This window comes from Coccinella septempunctata, chromosome 1 (genome assembly GCF_907165205.1).
Source record: "Coccinella septempunctata chromosome 1, icCocSept1.1, whole genome shotgun sequence".
In the NCBI taxonomy this organism is placed as follows: Eukaryota; Metazoa; Arthropoda; class Insecta; order Coleoptera; family Coccinellidae; genus Coccinella; species Coccinella septempunctata.
In genome coordinates, this window is record NC_058189.1 from 61,531,936 (window position 1) to 61,552,712 (window position 20,777).

The 20,777-nt window shown below is 34.2% G+C and overlaps 2 protein-coding genes and 1 long non-coding RNA gene across 17 annotated transcripts in view; 2 read left to right on the top strand and 1 right to left on the bottom strand.

The window, feature by feature from the left end:
• Positions 1–20,777, bottom strand: part of LOC123309063 (protein tramtrack, alpha isoform) — a 592,303-nt gene that overhangs the window by 47,062 nt on the left and 524,464 nt on the right. For 2 of the 5 annotated variants that reach the window (XM_044891950.1, XM_044891913.1), the window contains exon 1: positions 622–741. The exons of 1 other annotated variant lie outside the window; for it this stretch is intronic. In XM_044891950.1, coding sequence (XP_044747885.1) covers positions 622–649 — 28 coding nt within the window. In that variant the 5' untranslated portion in view covers positions 650–741. Of the gene's footprint in view, positions 1–621; positions 742–9,132; positions 9,270–20,777 lie in introns of those variants that run through there. 2 more of the 5 variants (XM_044891923.1, XM_044891941.1) reach the window with 2 other exon arrangements.
• Positions 9,522–20,777, top strand: part of LOC123309087 (longitudinals lacking protein, isoforms A/B/D/L) — a 286,345-nt gene continuing 275,089 nt past the window's right edge. For all 11 annotated transcript variants that reach the window (XM_044891989.1, XM_044892024.1, XM_044891998.1 and 8 more), the window contains exons 1-4: positions 9,522–9,680; positions 10,155–10,334; positions 10,463–11,189; positions 13,058–13,147. In XM_044891989.1, the coding sequence (XP_044747924.1) occupies positions 10,161–10,334; positions 10,463–11,189; positions 13,058–13,147 (991 nt within the window). In that variant the 5' untranslated portion in view covers positions 9,522–9,680; positions 10,155–10,160. The remainder of the gene's footprint in view (positions 9,681–10,154; positions 10,335–10,462; positions 11,190–13,057; positions 13,148–20,777) is intronic.
• LOC123309211 lies at positions 13,154–17,453 on the top strand. Its single transcript, XR_006537243.1, has 3 exons — positions 13,154–16,179; positions 17,115–17,251; positions 17,311–17,453. It is a non-coding gene; the product is annotated as an uncharacterized LOC123309211 (long non-coding RNA).

Sequence of the window (20,777 nt, forward strand, 5' to 3'; positions counted from 1 at the left end):
ATCAGCAGTTTATTTCAAGCTCAGAATCCCCCATAATGAGAAAATCCTGCCATATTTCCAAATGTTCAAAGCTACAACGACTAACAACATTTCGTTCCACACGACATCACGCTACAAATCTCAACGTTCCCATTCTTTTCTGATGACTGTTTCAAACCAGCCAGATCCTCATCGCAATCTTTGACGAAATCGGTTTGAGTGAGAGGAAGCATCGTGGAAGAAAATATACCTACTTTGGAAGGTGAATATCCTACTACAGCATAATAGCGGGAGAGAGAAAAAAGGTGCGGAAAGGACGGCGTTATGAAACTATGAGCCATTGTGTTGTTTCCATCACTTTTCTAGGTCTACGCTCTGTGCGGTAAAACTCCACGACTATAGCTCAGCATTCTTTCGACCGTATTTTTCTTATCGATTTTACTTCTTGCCGTATCTACTCCTCTTTCTCCGTCACCATTGTCAGTCAGTGGGGACTCGTCGTACTCGGAAAATTCCAACAATAAAACTAAACGTATTTTCACACGGTTAATTAAATTGACTATTATAAGCACTTTCTCACCCAGCAATCCTAGTTTGATTGTTCATATTATCGAAATAAAAAAGTTGGATTGGACCACGTACCTCTTCTTTCTCGCCTTTGACTCTTCATAAGACTCCAGAACTTTATCGAAATGGACTATTCGTGTTGTTTTATTCGGTCTGATTTTTCTTGGGAGAAATGACAGAAGTGATAAATTAGAGAATAACGTTCGTTGTTGCTTAGATTTTTCGTGAAACTGATTTCATCACAGAATTCGATGAATTTCTGTGAGTGAGAAAATGGTGAAGATATTCTGTACTATCGGAAATTCGTCGTCAAACTGTGCTTCATTTTTTTCTATTAAAAACATACAGATAATGATACCTCCAATTGCTGGCATCAATCGACTGAATTCTAAGGTTGAAATTGGAAGATCAAAAAATTTTAAGTGATGAAAGACTGGATTTCTTAAGGGGAAGTAAAACCTCGAGAATCTCCATTCAAAAACGGCAATCATTAGTTCCTAATTTACGCTTTCAATTTTTTACGTGAAGCCTTGATTTTTTTTTAAATTGAAGTTAAAGGACGCCTTGATGTCACCCCGTCTCTTTTTTTCCAATTCAGTATGCCAAAATTACGCTGAAATTCAGGAATAACTGAAAATTATTCAATATTCCTAATATTACCCCTCACGTGTTAATTTCTACTTTTCAACTGACTCAGTACGTAATTCAGGCTATTGCTCAAAGATGTGACACATTTTCGTATTTGGGGTAGCATCTGTAAAGCCACCAATGTCGATTGTCTTGATCTCGAATCGTATGTACTACTTCCCCTAAGTAATTTCGTTTACATGAATTTTGGTTATGTTATTAGTTTCTCTTTACAAGTTGGTTCATTTCTTCTTCCTCCAAATTTACTGGTTCGAAACTCAATGAGATTTCCCAATTTTTTTTCTCAAAACAAGGCGTAGATATCTTGAAAACTATAATCCTAATTGGGAGTCTTACCTCTGCTTTATACTTCAAATTACAATGAATTTTGATTAAGATGATAGTTTTCAAGTTATACACTATATATTTAACGACGAAAAAATTCTGAAACGTTACAAAATATTAGAATGTTGCACAACTGTACAAGGGAAATGATGGGACATTACTCTAGAGAACCTTTTTGTTGTAGAATGTAGAATCACTTTGTGAAATTTGGCCAGAGATATGTTGCTCACCCTATACAGTGTTACCCATTTTGAAAGATCCAGTGAAATAAAACCTGGATCAGAAAATATTTCAAATAAAAGTTTCTTAGTCTTTACGAGGACCTACATCCAATGTAGACATTCAATCTGACCTTGGTGTTAGATTTCAAAGTCATTTCAAGGTCAAATAGATTTTTTGAGGAGGCAGTACACATTTTTATCTGCAGAATCTTATTATTCGTAAACAACTGTAGGAATATTTTGTCTCTTTCATTTTCGCTACGAAAATCGTTGTGGGGATTGGGGATATGAAAATCTTCTAAACACAAACTACAGAGCATATTGAAGAAGAGAATATTCATGACAGAGACAAATATCAAATCAAAAATAAATTTTTTATCTGAGAGTGGAAAATAAATATCTAAATAAATAAATAAATGAAAGAATATTCCGAAGTGTCAGAGCTTCGGGCGGTTTATGAAAGTACATTTTACGGTATGCGCCTGTAAAATTCATGATTTGTTCCGTCATATCTTTTCTATTTGTAGGCGCCTCTGCGTAAACAATATTTTCTAAATACAGGGTAAGTAGTTGATTCGTACAAATATTTCAACAGTAGATTCTTGAGGTCAAAAGAACCACTTTTTCCCCTTTTCATTTTTTCCGATTCGGCCCTGATAAAAAAATATAGCCATTTTAAGTTTGCATAATGAGCTGGAAAACAAAATTACTCTCAAAAAAACTAGATAAATCTGTGACACTATACACATCTGTGGATCTCTTAAAAAGAGTTGCATTCGGTCAAAGTACCCAATTTTTCGAATTTCACAGAAATTTTTTATTTTTGAACATCAAATTACTCGAAAATGGCGCATTATTCGAGAAAATATGGAGAATTCTGTTATTTTACAAAACGTTCCAATATTCATTAGGTAGCGTCTAACTTAGTTTCAAAAGTTGAGTTCTTTGAATTTTTGGTATTTTTACGGTACGTAATGGTTATAATGAGAAAACTAAAAGACGTAGGTGATATCTTGTGCTTGAAAAAGATTCACCAAATAAATGAAACTCTATATAAAGAAACTCACTTCATTAGAAGAAACCGTTGGTGAGATAACAAAAAAATTAAAATGTTTTCTGGTCTTTCAACCTGTATCTTTTAAACCGAGCCGATTCGGAAAAAATGATAAAAGGAAATAGTGTTTCTTTCAACCTCAACAATCTACTGTTGAAAGCTTTGTACGTGTCAAAGACTCCCCCTATATACCACACGAAGAAATCAACGATTATAACGTCCAATTTCCATCCACCGGTTGGGATATCTTCGATTTAGAAAGTGTTGTACTTCTATGACCATTGAACACCTGCAGGAGTTCCATCATGCAGGAAAGAGACAAAATATTCTTAGATTTCCACGAAGACTCATATTCTGAAAGAATAATGCATTTTTCCCACTCAAAAATCTAATTGACCTTGAAACTTGAGATGAAACTCAGAAACTCCAAGATCAGAGTATTTGAAAGATTGTCTCCATCAAATGAATTGGTTCGATACAACAATTTTTCCATTTTCTCCATTTCGAAGCATAACCATGGATTTCCGCGGACACGACGATGGAAATACGGTGAAAAATTGGGGGCCCGCCACTGGAGTGCTGCAGGAGCAGACAGTTGTTTTTACGGTTGAAAGTTTCCAACGGTTTCCTTTCCAACGAGCCTAAACCAGGTTTCGTGCATCACAGCCGCCTCTCTCTTCTTGTCTGCCTACCTGCAGGCCCCACCTTCCCTTGAAAAGTCGGACAATAGAAAATAAGGAATTCACGTATTTACAAGACCAAACCCATCGTTTTTCATACCACGAGGCACGAAAATCTTGGCGAACTGGTCGAAACAACCTCAAAAGGGGACATCAGAAATGCAAGGTTGCCATTCTGGCTTGAATCGAAAATACTCGATGGAAAGTTGAGGGTATTTTTAATTGCGGACAATCCCACTTCAAAAAATTCAAATGTTACTGTGCCCTTGATAACTTGATATCGCCTTAGTTCAGGTTTTCCTACGTCTGCCTGAAGACTTAATTGTATGTACCAACGAAAAATCTTTAGTTTATAAATTATATGATCCATTTATGAAATTTTATGTTGAATAAATCATAATAATTTTTTTCCAAATAAAGCGAGAAATACATATATGCAGAAAGCTTGGAAAAAAAAATTGGTCTCATTATAAAAACGATATTTCACGAGAGAGAAGTCAATGAGCAATCAATTGATTTTTTCGTTGGTATTTCGAAAAAGAAGATTATTTCAAATTATTCCAATTAGGTTTGATTGAAATATTGTATACAGGGTGTTTCCAAATTAGACGCAAACCTTGGAGGAGGTGTTAATATCACTCATTTGCTGACGTTTGAGCCATATTTATTGATAACCAAAAATCAACAGTTTCCGAGATATATGAATTCTTGTGTTTAAAAAAAAAATAAACACCTTACTTCATTTTTCGTCACGTCCTTGTATGAGGAATGGTGGAGGTCATTTCGAACATAATTTATGAATACATTTTCTAATGAAATTTTGAGTTCAATTGCAATAAAAAAATATTTAATTCATTACGTTTCTTTCTTTGCTTCTATCCCTTTTCAAATCAGAATCTGCTGAAATGAAACTTTTTTAGGAAATAAAGAAGGAATTAGGCAATTTTTTAAAATAATTTTCTCATACATATATTTTGGAATTTGAAAGTTGCAGGCAAATTGATATTAGAAATTGATTTTTTTTATTCATATACCAACTTTTAAAACATACTAATTCTTTTTCAATATCTAATTCAGGATATTTTTACTTTTATCAAACGTAACATATCTTTTTCTGATGAAAATAATCCAAAATTATAATCAAACTTGGTCAACGTAGAAAAAATTGACGAAAAATGAAGTAAGGTGAGAAATTTTTTGAAAAACACAAGAACTCAATTATCTCGAAAACTGTTGATTTTTGGTTATCAATAAATATGGCTCAAAAGACAACAAATGAGTGAATCTAACACCTACTCCAAGTCTAACACTATCGTATTCCTTATCTTCAATAAAGTTGCGAAACGTCGCTTAAAGGAATGACTTAACGTCTCTCATTTAAACTTATTCCACTCCCAAGACAATTTATCCATATTATTACCTACTCCAAGGTTCTCGTCTAATTTGGAAACACCCTGTATTTTGTGCTACACCATTTCCCTTAATTCGAAGACCTCGAAATTTTCATGCTACAAATGAAAAATCCCCCTTAGCAGGGTTTAATTTTGGAATGAATTATAAAATAGAAATAAGTGAGTAATTGAAAATTCAAAATTAATTGCCGGTCTGTCTGGAAGAGTTATACAGAGTGAGTCTTTGACTCTTACCCCTGGAAAAATAAAATTACCTTCAGAATAACAAGCTAAATCTAAATCTATGACACTATATACACATCTGTGGATCTTTTATATAGAGTTGCATTCAGCCAAAGTACCCAATTTCCCGAATATCACAGATAATTTTTGTTTTTGAACATTAAATTACTCGAAAACGACGCATTATGCGAGAAAATATAAAAACTTTTGTTTTATAAAACGTTCAAATATTCATTAAATAAAGCCCAACTTAGTTTCAAGTGTCGGGCTCTTTGAATTTTTGGCTAATTGGATAAAACCGTTTGTGAGGTAGCACTAAAAATAACATTTTATTATGGTTTTTCAACAGCCTGTATCTTTCAAACCGAAACGATTCGGAAAAAAGTGTTTCTTTTGACCTCAAGAATCTACTGTTAAAATATTTATACGAGTCACAGAGTCACCCTGTATAGTAACAGGACAACAGTACAAAAAGATAGAGCCTGATGCTTCATTATGACGTTATTGATGCACAGATACTACAATCCATTACTTTTTAATTATTTACTCCTACAATATCTCCTATTATATTGAACATTCAGATTAGTCAACACACATATCGTAGAAATAAATGTCTAACAAAGAACTCAATACAACTTTGAACACTGTCGAATTGTAAATAATCTATTCAGCAAAATCGACTTCAAAACGAACTTGTTAGAACATATTATATTACGACGAATTTTTATCATTTAATTTAGGATATTCAAAGAATTGGTTGTGAAAATTTGTGGCCTCATTAGATAATGAATAAGTAATAAATCCATAAGGGGTTTCTTTCATCGAACTTGTTGTTCAAACTTCAAATAAGAATACTATTCGAAATGAAAACAAGGAAAGACAACAAACATAATCGAACAGATGCTGAACATCTTTAAAACACATAAAAGACATAAGTATGGTTGAACTATGAATTACGATTTAAAAGTTTCATATCAGAAATATTCAAAAATGTATACTCAATCACAAATTGTAAAGAAGTAAAAGGGTATATATCAAATAATTTTGAAATAACATGCAGGTTATTCATATATTATTGAAATTGTTTTTAGAACTGCTTAATCGTCTGACGCACAAGCATTTCTGATGACAAATTTTCATTATTATTACTTTGTTGTGTTTTATATATTTGTTTATAACACCCATCAAAATTCCTGGAAATACGGAATATGTCTTAGAGAAAGTCTTCCCTACTTTTTGTTAACACATAATTCACAGGCATGTTTCAGGCTTGATTTTCGGTTTGGAAAAAAAAATTTGAACATAAGCAAATTATCCTTTCATTAAAAGGTAATCTTGGACTAGAATCTGAATGTGTATGTCTCGAAAAAACAAGCTTGACATCAATACAGATGGAACACCATTATAGTTTTACTCAAGATAAGTTTCAATGTTCTCAAAACATGATGAATGCTACAAAAACTTTTCTCTTTATCGTTTTTCTGACTACATTCGCTTCTCTACAACAAATGGACTTTTCAGTACAAAATGTAAAACAATTAACAATCCATGTCGACGTTAGAACATTATTCTATTAAAATTTCCAAATTGTCAATGAAACACCTTGAATGATTTCACGAGTTGGCAACACCGCACCAAATATCAAAAAGCCTCGTCAGGCAGGAAAGGTTTCAAAAGGTAGGTACTTCTGAGAAAAAGCCTTAAAAGTTTCGGGGTAATTGACTACAAGCATTTTTGAATAGTCAGCTTAAGTTGAAGTGAAAATTTACTCAATTTCCAAAATTCCTAGAAGTATGACAACACTTTATGGCGGACAAGAATAGAATTTTGGGGATCATTGAGATTCATTAAATAAAGGTACAGGTCATTAAAATATCGTGAAAATCTTTAGAATTATGAAAGATTAAGCAAATTTTCAAAAGGGAATTTTCTTAGAACTACCTGCAGAGTCATAAATAATTTCAACCATTGATACCTAGCTTATGGCTTGTGAAATATGGTGTAGAAAATTACAAATGATGCATCAAGTGAAACATCACCCTATACAATAATCCTGGGGCAAATTCAATGAGGAAAGGAATAGAACTAAAAATAATGTTTTAACATTTGAGTATATTATTCTTCTCTTTTTGCTCATTTTTTGAGAATTCTGATTAAAATAGTTTTGTTTATACAGAGGGTTTGATTTTAACTCGTACAAATAGGTATTCAAACAGTAGATTCTTGAGGTCAAAAGAAACACTTTTTTCCTTTACCATTTTTTTCGAATCGGATCGGTTTAAAATATACAGGCTGTTGAAACTCCATTAAAAAAATTATTTTTAGTTCTATCTCATAAACGGTTTTATCAAATGAAATGAATTCTGGAATATAGTTTATCATTTATTTGATGAAACACAAGATATCAACATCAAATAAATAAATAAATCTTCCTGTTTTCTCATAATCACCATAAAAATACCAAAAATTCAAATAACCCAACTCTTGAAACTCAGTTCGACGCTAATTAATAAAAAATTTGGACGTTTTGTGAAATAAAAGTATTCTTAATATTTTGACGTATAATGCGCCGTTTTCGAGTAATTTGACGTTCAAAAATTTAAAAGTATCTGAGAAATTTGAAGAATTGTGTACTTTGGTAAGCCAATGTACCCAACCCAAAGTTGTATTCAGATACAACTCTGTTCAAAAGATTCAAAGATGTGTAGTAAAACAGACCTAATTAGTTATTCTGAAGATAATTTTGTTTTTCCAGAGGTGGCACATTATGAAAACTCAAAATGGCTATATTTCTTTATCAGGGCCGAATCGAAAAAAGTGTTTCTTTTGACCAGAAGAATCTCTACTGTTGAAATATTTGTTCGTACGAAGACTCACCCTGTATAATTCTGATGTAAATGAAAACTTTAAACAAAGAGTCCATCATTCAAAAATAGGCATTATATTGTGCTTATCTTTGTGAAATTAAGTTTTTTTGGTACCTTTTTGTCTAAACTAATAACCTGAATTTTTGGAATTTAGATGCTTTTACACATTATATAAATAAGGAACAGTTAGGTACGATTGTTAATTGTTACAAAACACACATGATGAATATGCGGTAGAACTTTGTCAAATTCTTCTATCTCTGAGATTTGGGGTCAACTAATATAAACTATCATCAATGATGAATGTCAAATTTACCACTTCAAATTTCAGATACCTCAGTCTTTCAACATAAGTACATTCACACACAGAGATAATTTAGAGAATATCGCATGTACATTGACAAAATGAGGTAAAAAAATTAAATTCACTGTCGATATATTATGAAACTTAGATTTTCGATCTTGGGCCATCAAAATCCAAAAGTGGAAGGAATATTGTGGATATTATAGACTGATGTAGAGGCAGAGTATCAATCATTATTGATTATTGAAAAACTATTTCGACTTCAGTGGTATATCTGCTCATCCCTTATCCACTTGAAACAATAAATAAAGGAAACATTATTCATTTCATTGAAACTAACATTTAAATATCCCAAAACTTCCACCTTCCTATCTATGTGGACCAACATTTTGCTATGAAATCTACAGCATTAAGTATCATTATTATTAATAAAATATCAAACTTCTTATCCTCTCTACAGAAGAATGGAATACGAAACTTTTTAGTGATTGCAGTAAAACGACAAACTATGAAAAGAGGAAAATAGTGATCTCATAGGATTTCCATTCATATAGTATAGCAAAATATTTCTGATTATACCCGAGTAAAGCAGACAGAGTTTTCTTTAGTAATTCGGTTTACTCTGTTAACTCAGTAAATAATTATTTTCCTGTGAATCGAGTCCCTCGTAGAATGGTAAATAAATAAATACTAAATAGTAATCAGTTTAATTGGATGAACAAACATCACGATACGCATGCTCAAGAGAGACGCTTGCGTTCAAAAAGCCGCGGGATTGAATGTGCCGCGAAATTTGAAATTTACTCGATAAGGCATTCTAACAGTCGAAGGAATTTTTTTTTTTTGGCACTTACAGGATTCTTACCTGTATGCCCAATTTTTCCAGGTTAACACAAAATAAAGTCAACATAAATTCGTACGTTGAATATTTTTCACCTAAAGAATAAAACGAAGACCGCTGTGTGCAAAACGGACTGAACCATGAGAAAAGATCATTGCGGCTCATTTCTAGTGTTTCCTATCTGCGCTCTCTCTTGAAATTTTCGCCATTCTCTTTCTCGTAAACTTTGCCTCGCCGAAAAGAATCACCGGACGACCTGTAACGCAGAACAATGCTTGAGCTTGCTTGCTTTCCTCACAATGGCCAAAAGCTTGCTTTCCCATTGGTCCGCTGATCAGCGTCGATGCGCAAATGTTCAATGCGCAACCGATGTGCCGCTGATATTAGCGTTGCAGGTCTCCAGCGATTCATTCTGCAGTGGAAACGTAACCTTGTGGACGGCAGCTTTTAGTCAAACACCGCGACTGCTACACAAAGCATATATGTATATCTGTTTCTATGTGAAAAGTAGGAACATACTGGATTTAAAATTGTGATATTTAGTTTAAGTGTGCCAAATAGGTAAATCATTTTTATTATTATTAATATTTCTAAAACTTGATATAGTGCGGTTGAAGATTAGTTTTAACAAATTTCGGGTTCGTTGGGAAGCTTCATTTCCCTCAAGCTTTTTATTCATGTTTTTCGTTATTGGAAAATTCGTTCGGAAAATTTTTGCGTGTACTACTCAATTACTCGCTCTTTAATCAAAATTTTGCTGTAATAATTGGTATTTTGTTCGAAATTTTGGAATTTTTCGTTGATGCCTCGCCATTTTTTCCATTATGGTCGGAAAAGCGGCCATTGCTGTTCATCAGCACGACTTGCTTTCCATTCCCCCACTACTTGATGACGTATTCAATGAAGCTTCTCTGGGCCAATAGTACCGTCGGACTTTAGGGAGTTGTACTGTTCGGTATTGATCATCATAATTATTGATCGAAATATGGCCAAGCGTCTTTGAATGTTTTTTCATCGCAGTATTTAAACTTACAGATAACCATGGAAGACGATCAGCAGTTTTGTTTACGGTGGAATAATCATCAATCCACATTGGTATCTGTTTTTGATACCTTACTAGAAAGTGGAACTCTGGTTGATTGTACCTTGGCTGCGGAGGGAAAATATCTCAACGCACACAAAGTAGTCTTATCCGCCTGCAGCCCATATTTTGAGGTAAGCATATAGTGAATGATACAAATATTTTATTTTTCTAGTTTAGAAAAGAACTTGAAGTTTAGGAAATACATTTTTTTCAAATCGAATCTTATTAAATAAATAATCGATTGTTTTTGTTGTTTCAGTCATTATTGTCCAAACACTATGACAAACATCCAATACTTATACTCAAAGACGTTAAATTCCAAGAACTTAAAGCCATGATGGACTATATGTACAGAGGAGAAGTGAACATATCACAAGATCAATTAGGAGCATTATTAAAGGCAGCAGAATCTTTACAAATAAAAGGCCTTTCAGACAATAGAAAAGGGGGCGATGTTAAACCAGCAGCCCCCATACAACCTAAAAGTCCTCAGCCAGCCTCAACGATACCAAAAGTACAAGGCCTAACGATAGAACAACGGACGAGAGATGATAGTAGGGAAGGGTCGCAGTCACCTGGGCCAAGGAAGAAAAAACGTATAAGGCGGAAGAGTGAAGATTTGGATAATCATGACGTTCATTCAAATTCTTCAGAGTCACATAGTAATCATGGACCTACCGCCCAAAACATTCCGTTACCTGCCCCTTCCAAGTTAGCTGCCGATGTGCCTGAACCTTTAGAAACCAAATCTGAAATTATTCTTAGGCATAAACCAAGTGACGAAATGATCCCTCAAGTTCCTATCAAAGAAAAAATAGAAACACATACAGAACTGATGCTAGAACCAAAGTCTGAATATGTTGAGGAAATGAATGAGGACAGTATTGAAGATTTGACGTTAGATGATGATGATATGAGTAATATGGAGCATATGGGTGACGGGGCTGGGCCAAGTCATGGCAACATGGGTGAGGGATCAAGCCAAGGTGAGATCCTAGCAAATTTTTTTCACAACTGTCGATATTCCAGAACACAACATTGCTGGTTGTTTTGGACTGTTGATAGCACTTTTCTTAGGTGCCGTATCCTGTCGAGTGGAATACTAAGGAGCTGTGTTGTTTTTAGATTATTCTGGAAGACAACACAACTTCTTTCCACAAGACATGGGTTGGCATGGTCAAGCTTCACAATATAACATCGAACCTCTTACTGAAGGATTGCCTTTGCGGAAATATTCGAAACCTGCTGTAGAGATGGCTCTTCACTCGATTTTAAACCTAGGACTTTCGGTCACTCAAGCATCTATAGATTTCAAAATTAAAAGGACTACTTTACAACATTACCTTAAAAGACTTAACATTAAAATGAATTATAATACTAGGAAATCGCGTCATCGTACTAGCTAAGTTCGTGTTTAAATTTTTTTTCGTTAAAATTGCTTGTCTGTTGGTGATATCTGTCAGTTTGTGGAATAAACCGTTTATTAAATTTTCACTCTGATTTTTTGAATAAGTAATCGGGAGGTTGTGCTTCACATTTTTAACTTTTACTAGTAATTCTTTCGGTTCTGAGAGTTTTTGGAGATGAGGTCAAAGAACTTACTGATAATTTGTGACATTTGTCATGAATTGAGTTTTGAGATATCAACTCAGTACTTCAGAACCGATATTTATATCATTGAAGTGTGTTGTGACTTATCGGAAATTATTTCAGTGATTTAGTTTTCCCAAATTGGTTCTAAATATTGAGTGAACTTTTGTATTGATGCGATTGTTCATTCAGTGTTTGATTTTGGCAGTTTTCCATCGGAGATTTACACCGGAATTAAAAATTGAGTTCTCCTTCTTGCTTCAGTATGATGGCTAAAATATGTTTTCTAGTTTCTATTTAGACACTAGGTTTTCATTTTGGCCTTTATGAAGCGTTTATTGAAGAGCTCTTCTGTTGAGAGATGATATTTTTCATTTCTCTTCAGTTCTGGTGTATTTGAAATCGATAGGTATGACTGATGGTTGTTTGGAAATTGAGCAGTTCTCAATTTTTTATACCACCGTTATACCTGTGATTGCAAGGTGGAATTGTCTAAAGCGATGAACTTTTTTGGGAATCTGACATTCTGAATTGGTTTTTGATTAACGTTGCAACCCACCGTTTGAGTTCAATAAAATATATGTTATATTGAAAAGTGTGAAGTACAAACCTATATCCATCAGAAAATTAGACCAATTTTCTTCATAACTTTAATGTCAAAAATTTCCTGGACATCTTATGTTTCTGAATAGTGAGGTCCTTCAGTTGAGGAATTTCGAAAGCAGGTTTTTCATTTCAACAATCATTTGTCCCAATATTGAATTAAAAATAAGTCTGTCAAAGAATTGTCAAAATCGTTGGTTCCCATTGGTTATGTGTGGCAGCCAATGCATTTCATAGAACCTGCCTCTCCATGGTAACCCACAATTTTGACAATTTGAGTGCTGCTGAGGTTCATGCTCCTTGCAGATCGACTGGAACTTGAAAAGCTTTCACCATTTTAGCCCAAGATGTGTTTGTAGTTTGTTAAATTAGCTGCAACACTTGGGTTGGTGGTTTGGAATCTTTTTGATCGAGTCAATGTATATGAACTCGGATTTGTTATACTAGAAAAACTTTTTCTATTAGAACAATCTGTTTTATTATATGTTGAACTCTAATAAGATTCTTGGTTGTTTCAAGTTGCACATTGATCCCTTTTTGATTTTAATGAAACTTTAGTTTCAATATCGAATTATTTGAATCAACGTTGGGACTCTTGATTGATTTTTTTTTCGTTATTTTTTTTTTTTTTTGTTAACTTATGGTTTTATCGCTTTTCCAGGTTTTGGTTCTTGGCACCTAGGTAATCAAAGTCAAGATGAAGTGTTCTTAGCGGCACAAGAGGCCGTTGGTGCGCATCGAGATTCACAAGGTAAGATTTTTTATTCATTTATAAACCCATCTGTTTCTCTGTTGGCGTACGTTTTTTTTCAATCAGTGCAATTCAGATTGTTGAATTTTTTTTTGTGATCACTCGAAACATTCTCCAACAGGCAATCAAATGGGTTTCTTTTTTTTTGCATTTACAATGGTATGGCAAAATTAATACACCTTGAGTTTCAGTCTCTGATTTATTTTAGTTGTGGCTTTGGTTTTTAGTTAACTTAGCTTTAGTTCACCTATTTGCTTTTGTCCATAGCTTATTTCTATGTAGTATTTGTTGAATTTCCGCAAAACCTTTCTCCCTCCAACGAAGAAAAAGTGGAAATCTTGATTAGTGTTGCTAATTCTTTTCGACTCATAGTTCGATTGATTTCATATCATTCCCTAGATACATAGTATTTAATTTAGAAATTCTGATTGAAATGAGACTACTCACTCAAGAAATTGGTCGTTTATAACATTTATGTTGAATTTTAAGACTCAATTTTTCAGTTTCGAACGTATTTACAAAATTTCAACGAATTCTTATTGAAAATTGAGCCTTTTTTTTTCGATTTATGGGAAATTCAAAATTTTAATAATTCAATGATATGACACGCGTTACAATCACTTTTTTAGGATTACCTAACGCACTAGGCAGGTTTCAGCACTTTTAAGGTAAGAAGGGGGAGAACTGGTATGGACTCGAATGTTGCCCCTTACTGCCTTTCAGAATTTCAATGATCACTCATTGTCGATAATTTCCAGACACTTCTGGCAAACATTCGAAGTCTTGAACGATCGGAGACTGAGGTCTCGGTGTTGAGTTACTCCCGCTTGTTACATTGTTTTATTTTATTCGATAATTTGAAGTCAGAAAAAATTTTGCCATACCGTTGTAAGTGTTGTTGTGTTGGGTTCTGTAGGAAGTAAATCTAGCAATTGAGTATCTTGTCGAATCCGAATGTTTTTCTGGTAGATTTGAATTATCAATTTATTAGATATTTAGGTAATGCGTAAGTTGATAATTGTAGACAAACATTCGGAAGTTCATTCCATTAACTGTAGATGAAATTGTTAGGTATACATTCCTCCAAATAATGTTGGCCTTCTATTTCATGTACCTTCCAATTTTTCGGGTCTAACACTAATTCAACTGTGCATGCTTTCATTTCATATTGTACAGTTTTATTTCCTGGTTACATACTTATTTTAGTATTTAACTATTTTGTTTCGAAATGTATTTCCTCCATCTCTGCAGATTTGCAGACATGGAGTTTTCAAAATGGAGGTTTTTCCCTTGAATAACCTACATCGGTGTGCTCTAGTTGCATGTGTTTACATGGAATGAGAAAAATTTTGGGCGGGATAGATGTGATGTGGTTGCATGTGAATCGATTTTGGAATTTTGGTGTTTATCAAAATTCCTCGAGTCGTCTTCAATCGAGGACTTTTGGATCTCGTAAAATTTTATGAGATCCCCTCAAATTTTTCTAGGCCTCTCATGGATCGTCCTGCTTCAATAATAATTTATATTTTTGTAGCGGGTCGATTTTGATTCGTGAGATGTGCCGATTTTTTTTCAAACTCGCCTCACATTTTGAGAATTGCGACATTTGTGGATGTTTCCTTCTATTACCTTGATATTTTCAATGTAATGTTTTCAAGGAAGCACCTCTACAAGTGATCTGTCTCTCGAAATGTTTTGGTCGGAACATATGAACTCTGAAACTATTTTATTTCCAGGTAAGTATGATGCGCGCAGAAGTCTAGACAGTTTCTTGACTTTTTTTGCTGACTGCGATTGTAATCATCGATTATTTTGACGTTGATTTTTTTCCTCCTCCCTTGTAACGATATTTTTTTATCGTTACTGGTTTGGAGGGAAATTCAACGATGAATTGACATACGTTATAATTGACTACTCCGAAGACAATTTCGAGTTTATTGATAACGTTTTTTGCTGGGGAATAATTCTGACATTTCATAATTATTCCAATCTTTCGTATTTCTTGATAGGTTCAGCTTATTTTCTACGTGTTACACCGTTCTACTATTGCAAAATACTTTGGAATTTCGCGTTCTATTCATCAGCAATTTTTAAGATCGAATTTGATTTCAAATTTGATCTGTTTTTCAACATTCTTCCTCGAACGAAGTACAGTGATTCTAGGGGGCCAACAACTGACAGGATTCACGTTTCAAATCTCTCTGAAACAGCTTGTCACTTCTTGAATGTTGCATGCCATATTTTTGTACGTGCAGTGTTCTAGAATGACAGCATGTTTTTTAGGAGTTGCGGTATGTCGTCGACGACATAATTTTATCGTCGATGATGTATCGCGATTTACTTCTGCAGCATATAATTTTGTGTGTGTGCATTGGTATAATCTTGAAACGTGACGATTATGTTGATTGTTGGTTTTCCATTTTTTCGACGACTGGTTTGTTGCAGATGGCTTTCCATCTCTCGTATGTCCTAGGTGTGGTCGAATTTACTCCGTGCCATCGACACTTGAACGTCATCTTAAGTACGAATGTGGCGTTGCTAAGCAATTCGAATGCGGTGTTTGTCATCGGAGGTTCTCCAGGAGAGACGTACTTCGCAACCATCAGAAAGCTCTTGCTCATTAGGGACTAGTGCAAGTGCCGCGTAGTGTGAAAAATCGATCGCTAGAACTGATTTTTATCAACTTTGCTTCAAATTGCTTATTTCTGATGTTTTCCCCCGATGGGAAACTGTCGGACTGAGCGAAGCTTGGTTTTTCGAATAGTGGACCCGATTTTTCATTGGTGTATTGGAATTATTTTCCGTCGACCAATGAAAAATTGGGTTGGGAGTGGAGGTGGGACTATTCGAATTTCATTTCATTATTTTCTAAATCCACCGGTGGTAAATTTCATTTTGTCATTAATCATTTCTCCCAATTCCCTTATCCCTTTATCAAACAATGCATTGCGATGACAGACAGCCCCAGGGATGGAATGGAGCCCAGCAGCCAGCATCGGAATTGGTGGACGTGGCCTGACAGCCAAAAAGAGGTTAGTATATATTATAGTCTGTTGAACTTCAGAAAAGACACTTCTTTCGTGAACTGAACTTTTCCGGATTCATTTTGTCTTATTGTGTGTTGTCTAGAGGCTATATTCCTCCCGAAATCTTTTCGTTTCGAAAAATATTCGATCATTTGAAGTGAATATAAATAAATTAATGAACATTTAACAATCTTATTTCGTTAGGCCAGTTCTAAACCTACTGCTGTTTCTCTAGTTCTTCGTATGCAAGTTCTAAAGATTCGACTGTTGGTGTTTGGACTGGCAGAAGTTGATTCATATCTATCAGTACAAAACGAGGCATCTATGGAAAATACTGTCGTGGATTTTTCGGGATGCGTATTCGTGTTTAAGGCGACTTGTCGTACTGGCCAGAAATATCGCAGAGAAAGTAGGAATTCGGTCCTATAATGTGCTAACCTCCGCCTCTGGATTGCTGCTATTGAACCGAAGAAGTAGAAGCTCCCTCGAGAATCCAAACATTTTCGAGTGGATCCTCTTCTTTCTCATGTTCATAATGTATTTGGTAGATATGAATCAACCTTAATCCAACGATATGATTGTTCTCCACTATATTTTGGTGCTAGTTCATTCTTTGATTTGTCACTTCTAGCATTGATCGTTTCGAAACAAAAGATATCTAGTTGAATTTCCCTCTGTCGAAAAGATTAGGTTGAAGTTGAATTCTCGATTGTACTTGAGTTAATATTTGGTTAAATACTTCAAGATTTCGAAACATTTTTAGACAGTTCTTCTCTTGAAGTTCTGGACAAGTTGCGACGAAAATTTGAAGTATTAATAAGTGAGTTACTCAATAATTGTCAAACTGGTTCATATCGAAGAATTCGACTTCTCTTGAGTCATTCATTCAACAAAACGCAGTTTAGATGGTATTTATATGATCCTTCTCTCTCTTGTTGCAGATCTCTCGTTGCAGCACCGTTGGCCAACGTGAAATAAATAAAAGAAAATGTAAAACAATGATTGAATAAAATGCAGATTTTTGAAATGTTGCTTTTGTCTCTTCCCGTTTCCAGAAAATTAGAAGGCCATTTAAAAAGTAAGCGACCTGTGAAGTTGAGATAGAATTGGCACTAGTATAGAACTCCTTATTTCCAGGAGACAAATGGTTTCATGCCCAAAATGACGTCGACTTCACACGTGGCTTTCCTTGTGGCAACTGTGGTAAGCTGTACAAGCATCGAGGAAACATGCGTCGGCACATGGTTTACGAGTGCGGCAAACAAGCACGTTTCCAGTGCTCGTACTGCTTCCGAAAATTTCATCAGCAATCAAATTTGAAAAGGCACTTGGAAAATAAACATAAAAGTATGCCAAAATTCAACGATAGCATAACTGTATTCAGAACTAGACGAGTTTCTTTAGATTCATAAGAATGATTTCAAAATCATAACTTTTTTTTTCCAAAGTTAAAAAGTAAGAATAAGTATAGCCAAAGTATCCCTAACTGAGAGACGATCAATAGAATACAGATTTTCCTTCAATTCATTTGGACTTGGCAGTAAAGTAACCACAAATTTTATTTGAGAATTCTGGAATTCTTACCTTCGCTTTGTCAAAATCAATCATTTAAAAAAGGATTAAGATTAAATCTTCCAGACGGTGCCATAATTCTGTGAGGAAAATTAATTACGTATCTAGTCGGATATAAGTCAGTATTTATAAATTTAGTCGGTTATTTTTGGAAACCATTGTATAATGTCTGTATCTGGTAAAGTTATTTAGTAGGATGATGTAGAATTAAAATTTTTAACGAAAGGAACTGAATTTTATGCATAATCGATAGATTTTCACTGCTATTATAGGCAACTCTGAGGAAGAGAGAGAGAGAAAGAAAGAAAGAGTATAAGGTAAGTATGTAATCATTCTGTTCCGGAGAAATTAGGGGGCTTGATGGATGATAATCATACTTGGAAAACTCTTATTAGGGACTATCGAGAAGTTTGATGTGTATTTTATTTCATTCTGTACATTCCTTGGTCTAAATATAAATTAATGTTTGGCGATAATAAGTAACACTTTTCTTACTAAATTCACATAGATGATGGTATTAACCTTTTTTGCGCAAGGTTTTCATCAATATATCTTGCCGATGTTCTCAATTCCTTTCAGTTCTGGGCAAGAAAAAAAAAATTTGAACAAAAGGTCAAGTCCCTCATCTTAACGAGGATGGAAACTTTTGAGCTTCAAATATTTGGGATTTCGTTCCTGTGTTGAAAGTTTCTTGGGTGAAAATTGGTAAATTGATGTTTAGAACGAATTTTTTGACTCATCTTCAGGTCTGAAAATTTGGTCAGTATCATAAAATTTTGGTAAATTTTTATATTTCGCTGATTTTTTACTATGGACAAGAAAGTGTTTTTTGTCAAAATGTATATTGATCAAATTTTTTGACTTTTCTCGTTTTTTGATACCCGAGAAGCTCACAATGCAAGGTTGTTCTTAAAAAGGGAGTCTAGTTTTTATTCCGCTTACATTCTATGAAATTTCATATACATTCATAATTTTTATTTTATTAGAAAATTTCCTGACTGCAGCCGAAGAATTTTAATGCGTATATTTATCAGTATTTTTTTACGACAGTGTTATGAAGCTATTCTAAAATATAGGTTCTCCTACTACTCAGAATGTACAGAAGAGAGAAATGACGAAAATAATCCAGGAATAGATGGCATTTATAATCGCAAGCTGGATTTTTTAGGTGCAAATTATCAAAGGAGAAGTTCTCAGTACCTACTATACGTATTATATGCGTATAATTATAGTTTTTTGTTATTTTAAGTTGGGGAATTTTCGAAGTTTACATTGAAATTGTTCCCATAAATGGGCTGAAAAAAGCACAATTCGTTATTTTAAGAATCACAAGGAGGATGAACCCCTGGAGTTTTTTCTTGATTTCAATTGTACAAAAGCTGAGCCCTAACAGCACTTTGCACCCAATAAACCGCGAATGAGAACAAAGAATTTGTCAAGTTGCATGAATGTCCGTTTTGGGTATCATTCAAATTTGAAATCCGTGATGAGTAAAAAAATAAAGGTCACTTTGTTCCAAATTAGATTTCAGTCAAGTAATAGAGCATAATTCAAGCTGTGTATCATTAAAAGCAATAAAGAATTTTAATTTGATTTGTACTATTTATTACTAGCTATTAATACATGTTGAAGTTTGCAAATACACACGAGTTGTAGCAAAGAATATTTATTAAAGTTGAAGAAGGTAGATTTGTTTGTAGTGCTTGTTGCAAAAGAAAACATTTTAGGATTTTTTCCTTTTTTTTTTTACATTATTGTAACGTTGATTCAGCAGTAATGCAAGGGGCTCTGGGCGTTTTCCAAGCTAGGGGAATATCATCCAAAGAATATACCTAATTATTCATTATTTTACCTTATAATGCCAATCTCTTCCTAGGGGATCATGCCAATGTCCCGAAATTAAAACGGTCACAGCTTAAAGAGACAAAATTAGGAGACCTCTTTCTTGATTTTTGCCAGGAGGCCCCCCCATCCGCATTTACAGCCCCCTTAATTTCGCCCCTAAAAATAGCCTTTTCTTTATATCTCATACGAAAATCACTGCATTTGGTTCACATCGGGAGTATAATGATATGCGAAAGCTCATAAGGGCCACCTATTTTGGCCAAGTCAGTTTTCACTAGGCCTCGGATGACCTTGCAAACACTAAAAATTAACATAATTAATTGTTAAAACGTTGGAGAGCCCTTCCAATTGAGAAACTTTTTTTTCTCTTGCAATTTTTTAATGCAACGCAAGAATTTTGAGAAAACCAAAAATGTGGCGGGTCGAGGTTTTATCGATCAAATGTTAGATTTTTCCCAAAAATCTTGCGTTGCATGAGAAATTGCAAGAGACAAGAAAGTTTTTCAATTGAATGGGCTCGGCAACAATGATTTTCTAAAAATTCAGATAAACGATGAATGTTCAGTCCTTCTAAAGACGAGAAAGTTTTTCAATTGAATGAACTTAAACAACTTAAACAATTTTAGAGGAAATTAAAAACGCTGTCAACCTTTAGTGGTTCCATAAACATTGTGGCCCAGGGAAAAGCATTTCAAGAGGGTCCATGGCTAAAATAGGTAGCACTAAGAGATTTCACATATCATAAAACTACTGTGTACCATATTCAGTTATGGTTTCGATTTTGGGATTCTGAGATTAAAAAATTCAGGGGGTTGAAACTTTGACCGATTTTGTTTAATTTTAGGTGACCTGTAACGGCCATAGATAGAGTGCAAGTTATTTCAGGCTTAATTGCACAGTCATTCTAGGGGCCATTTGCAATAAAAAAAGTTCTTTTTTAAATGTGTCCGCCCCAACGTATCTTTGTATCTTCAATATCTGGTGAATGAAAATGACTGATATCAAGAGAAAAAGGGATTAATTCTAGATGGAGAAGTGTATTTCATTTTTAAGGGTACGAAAAATTACGAATCAACCCTTAAATTAGTTGAGCTGCAATTGAAACGAACATCGTTGGTGGGGATGTACAACAGTATATTAAAAATTCTTGTAATGGGTACTTAGCACCAGAAAAACTCCTCAGCCGC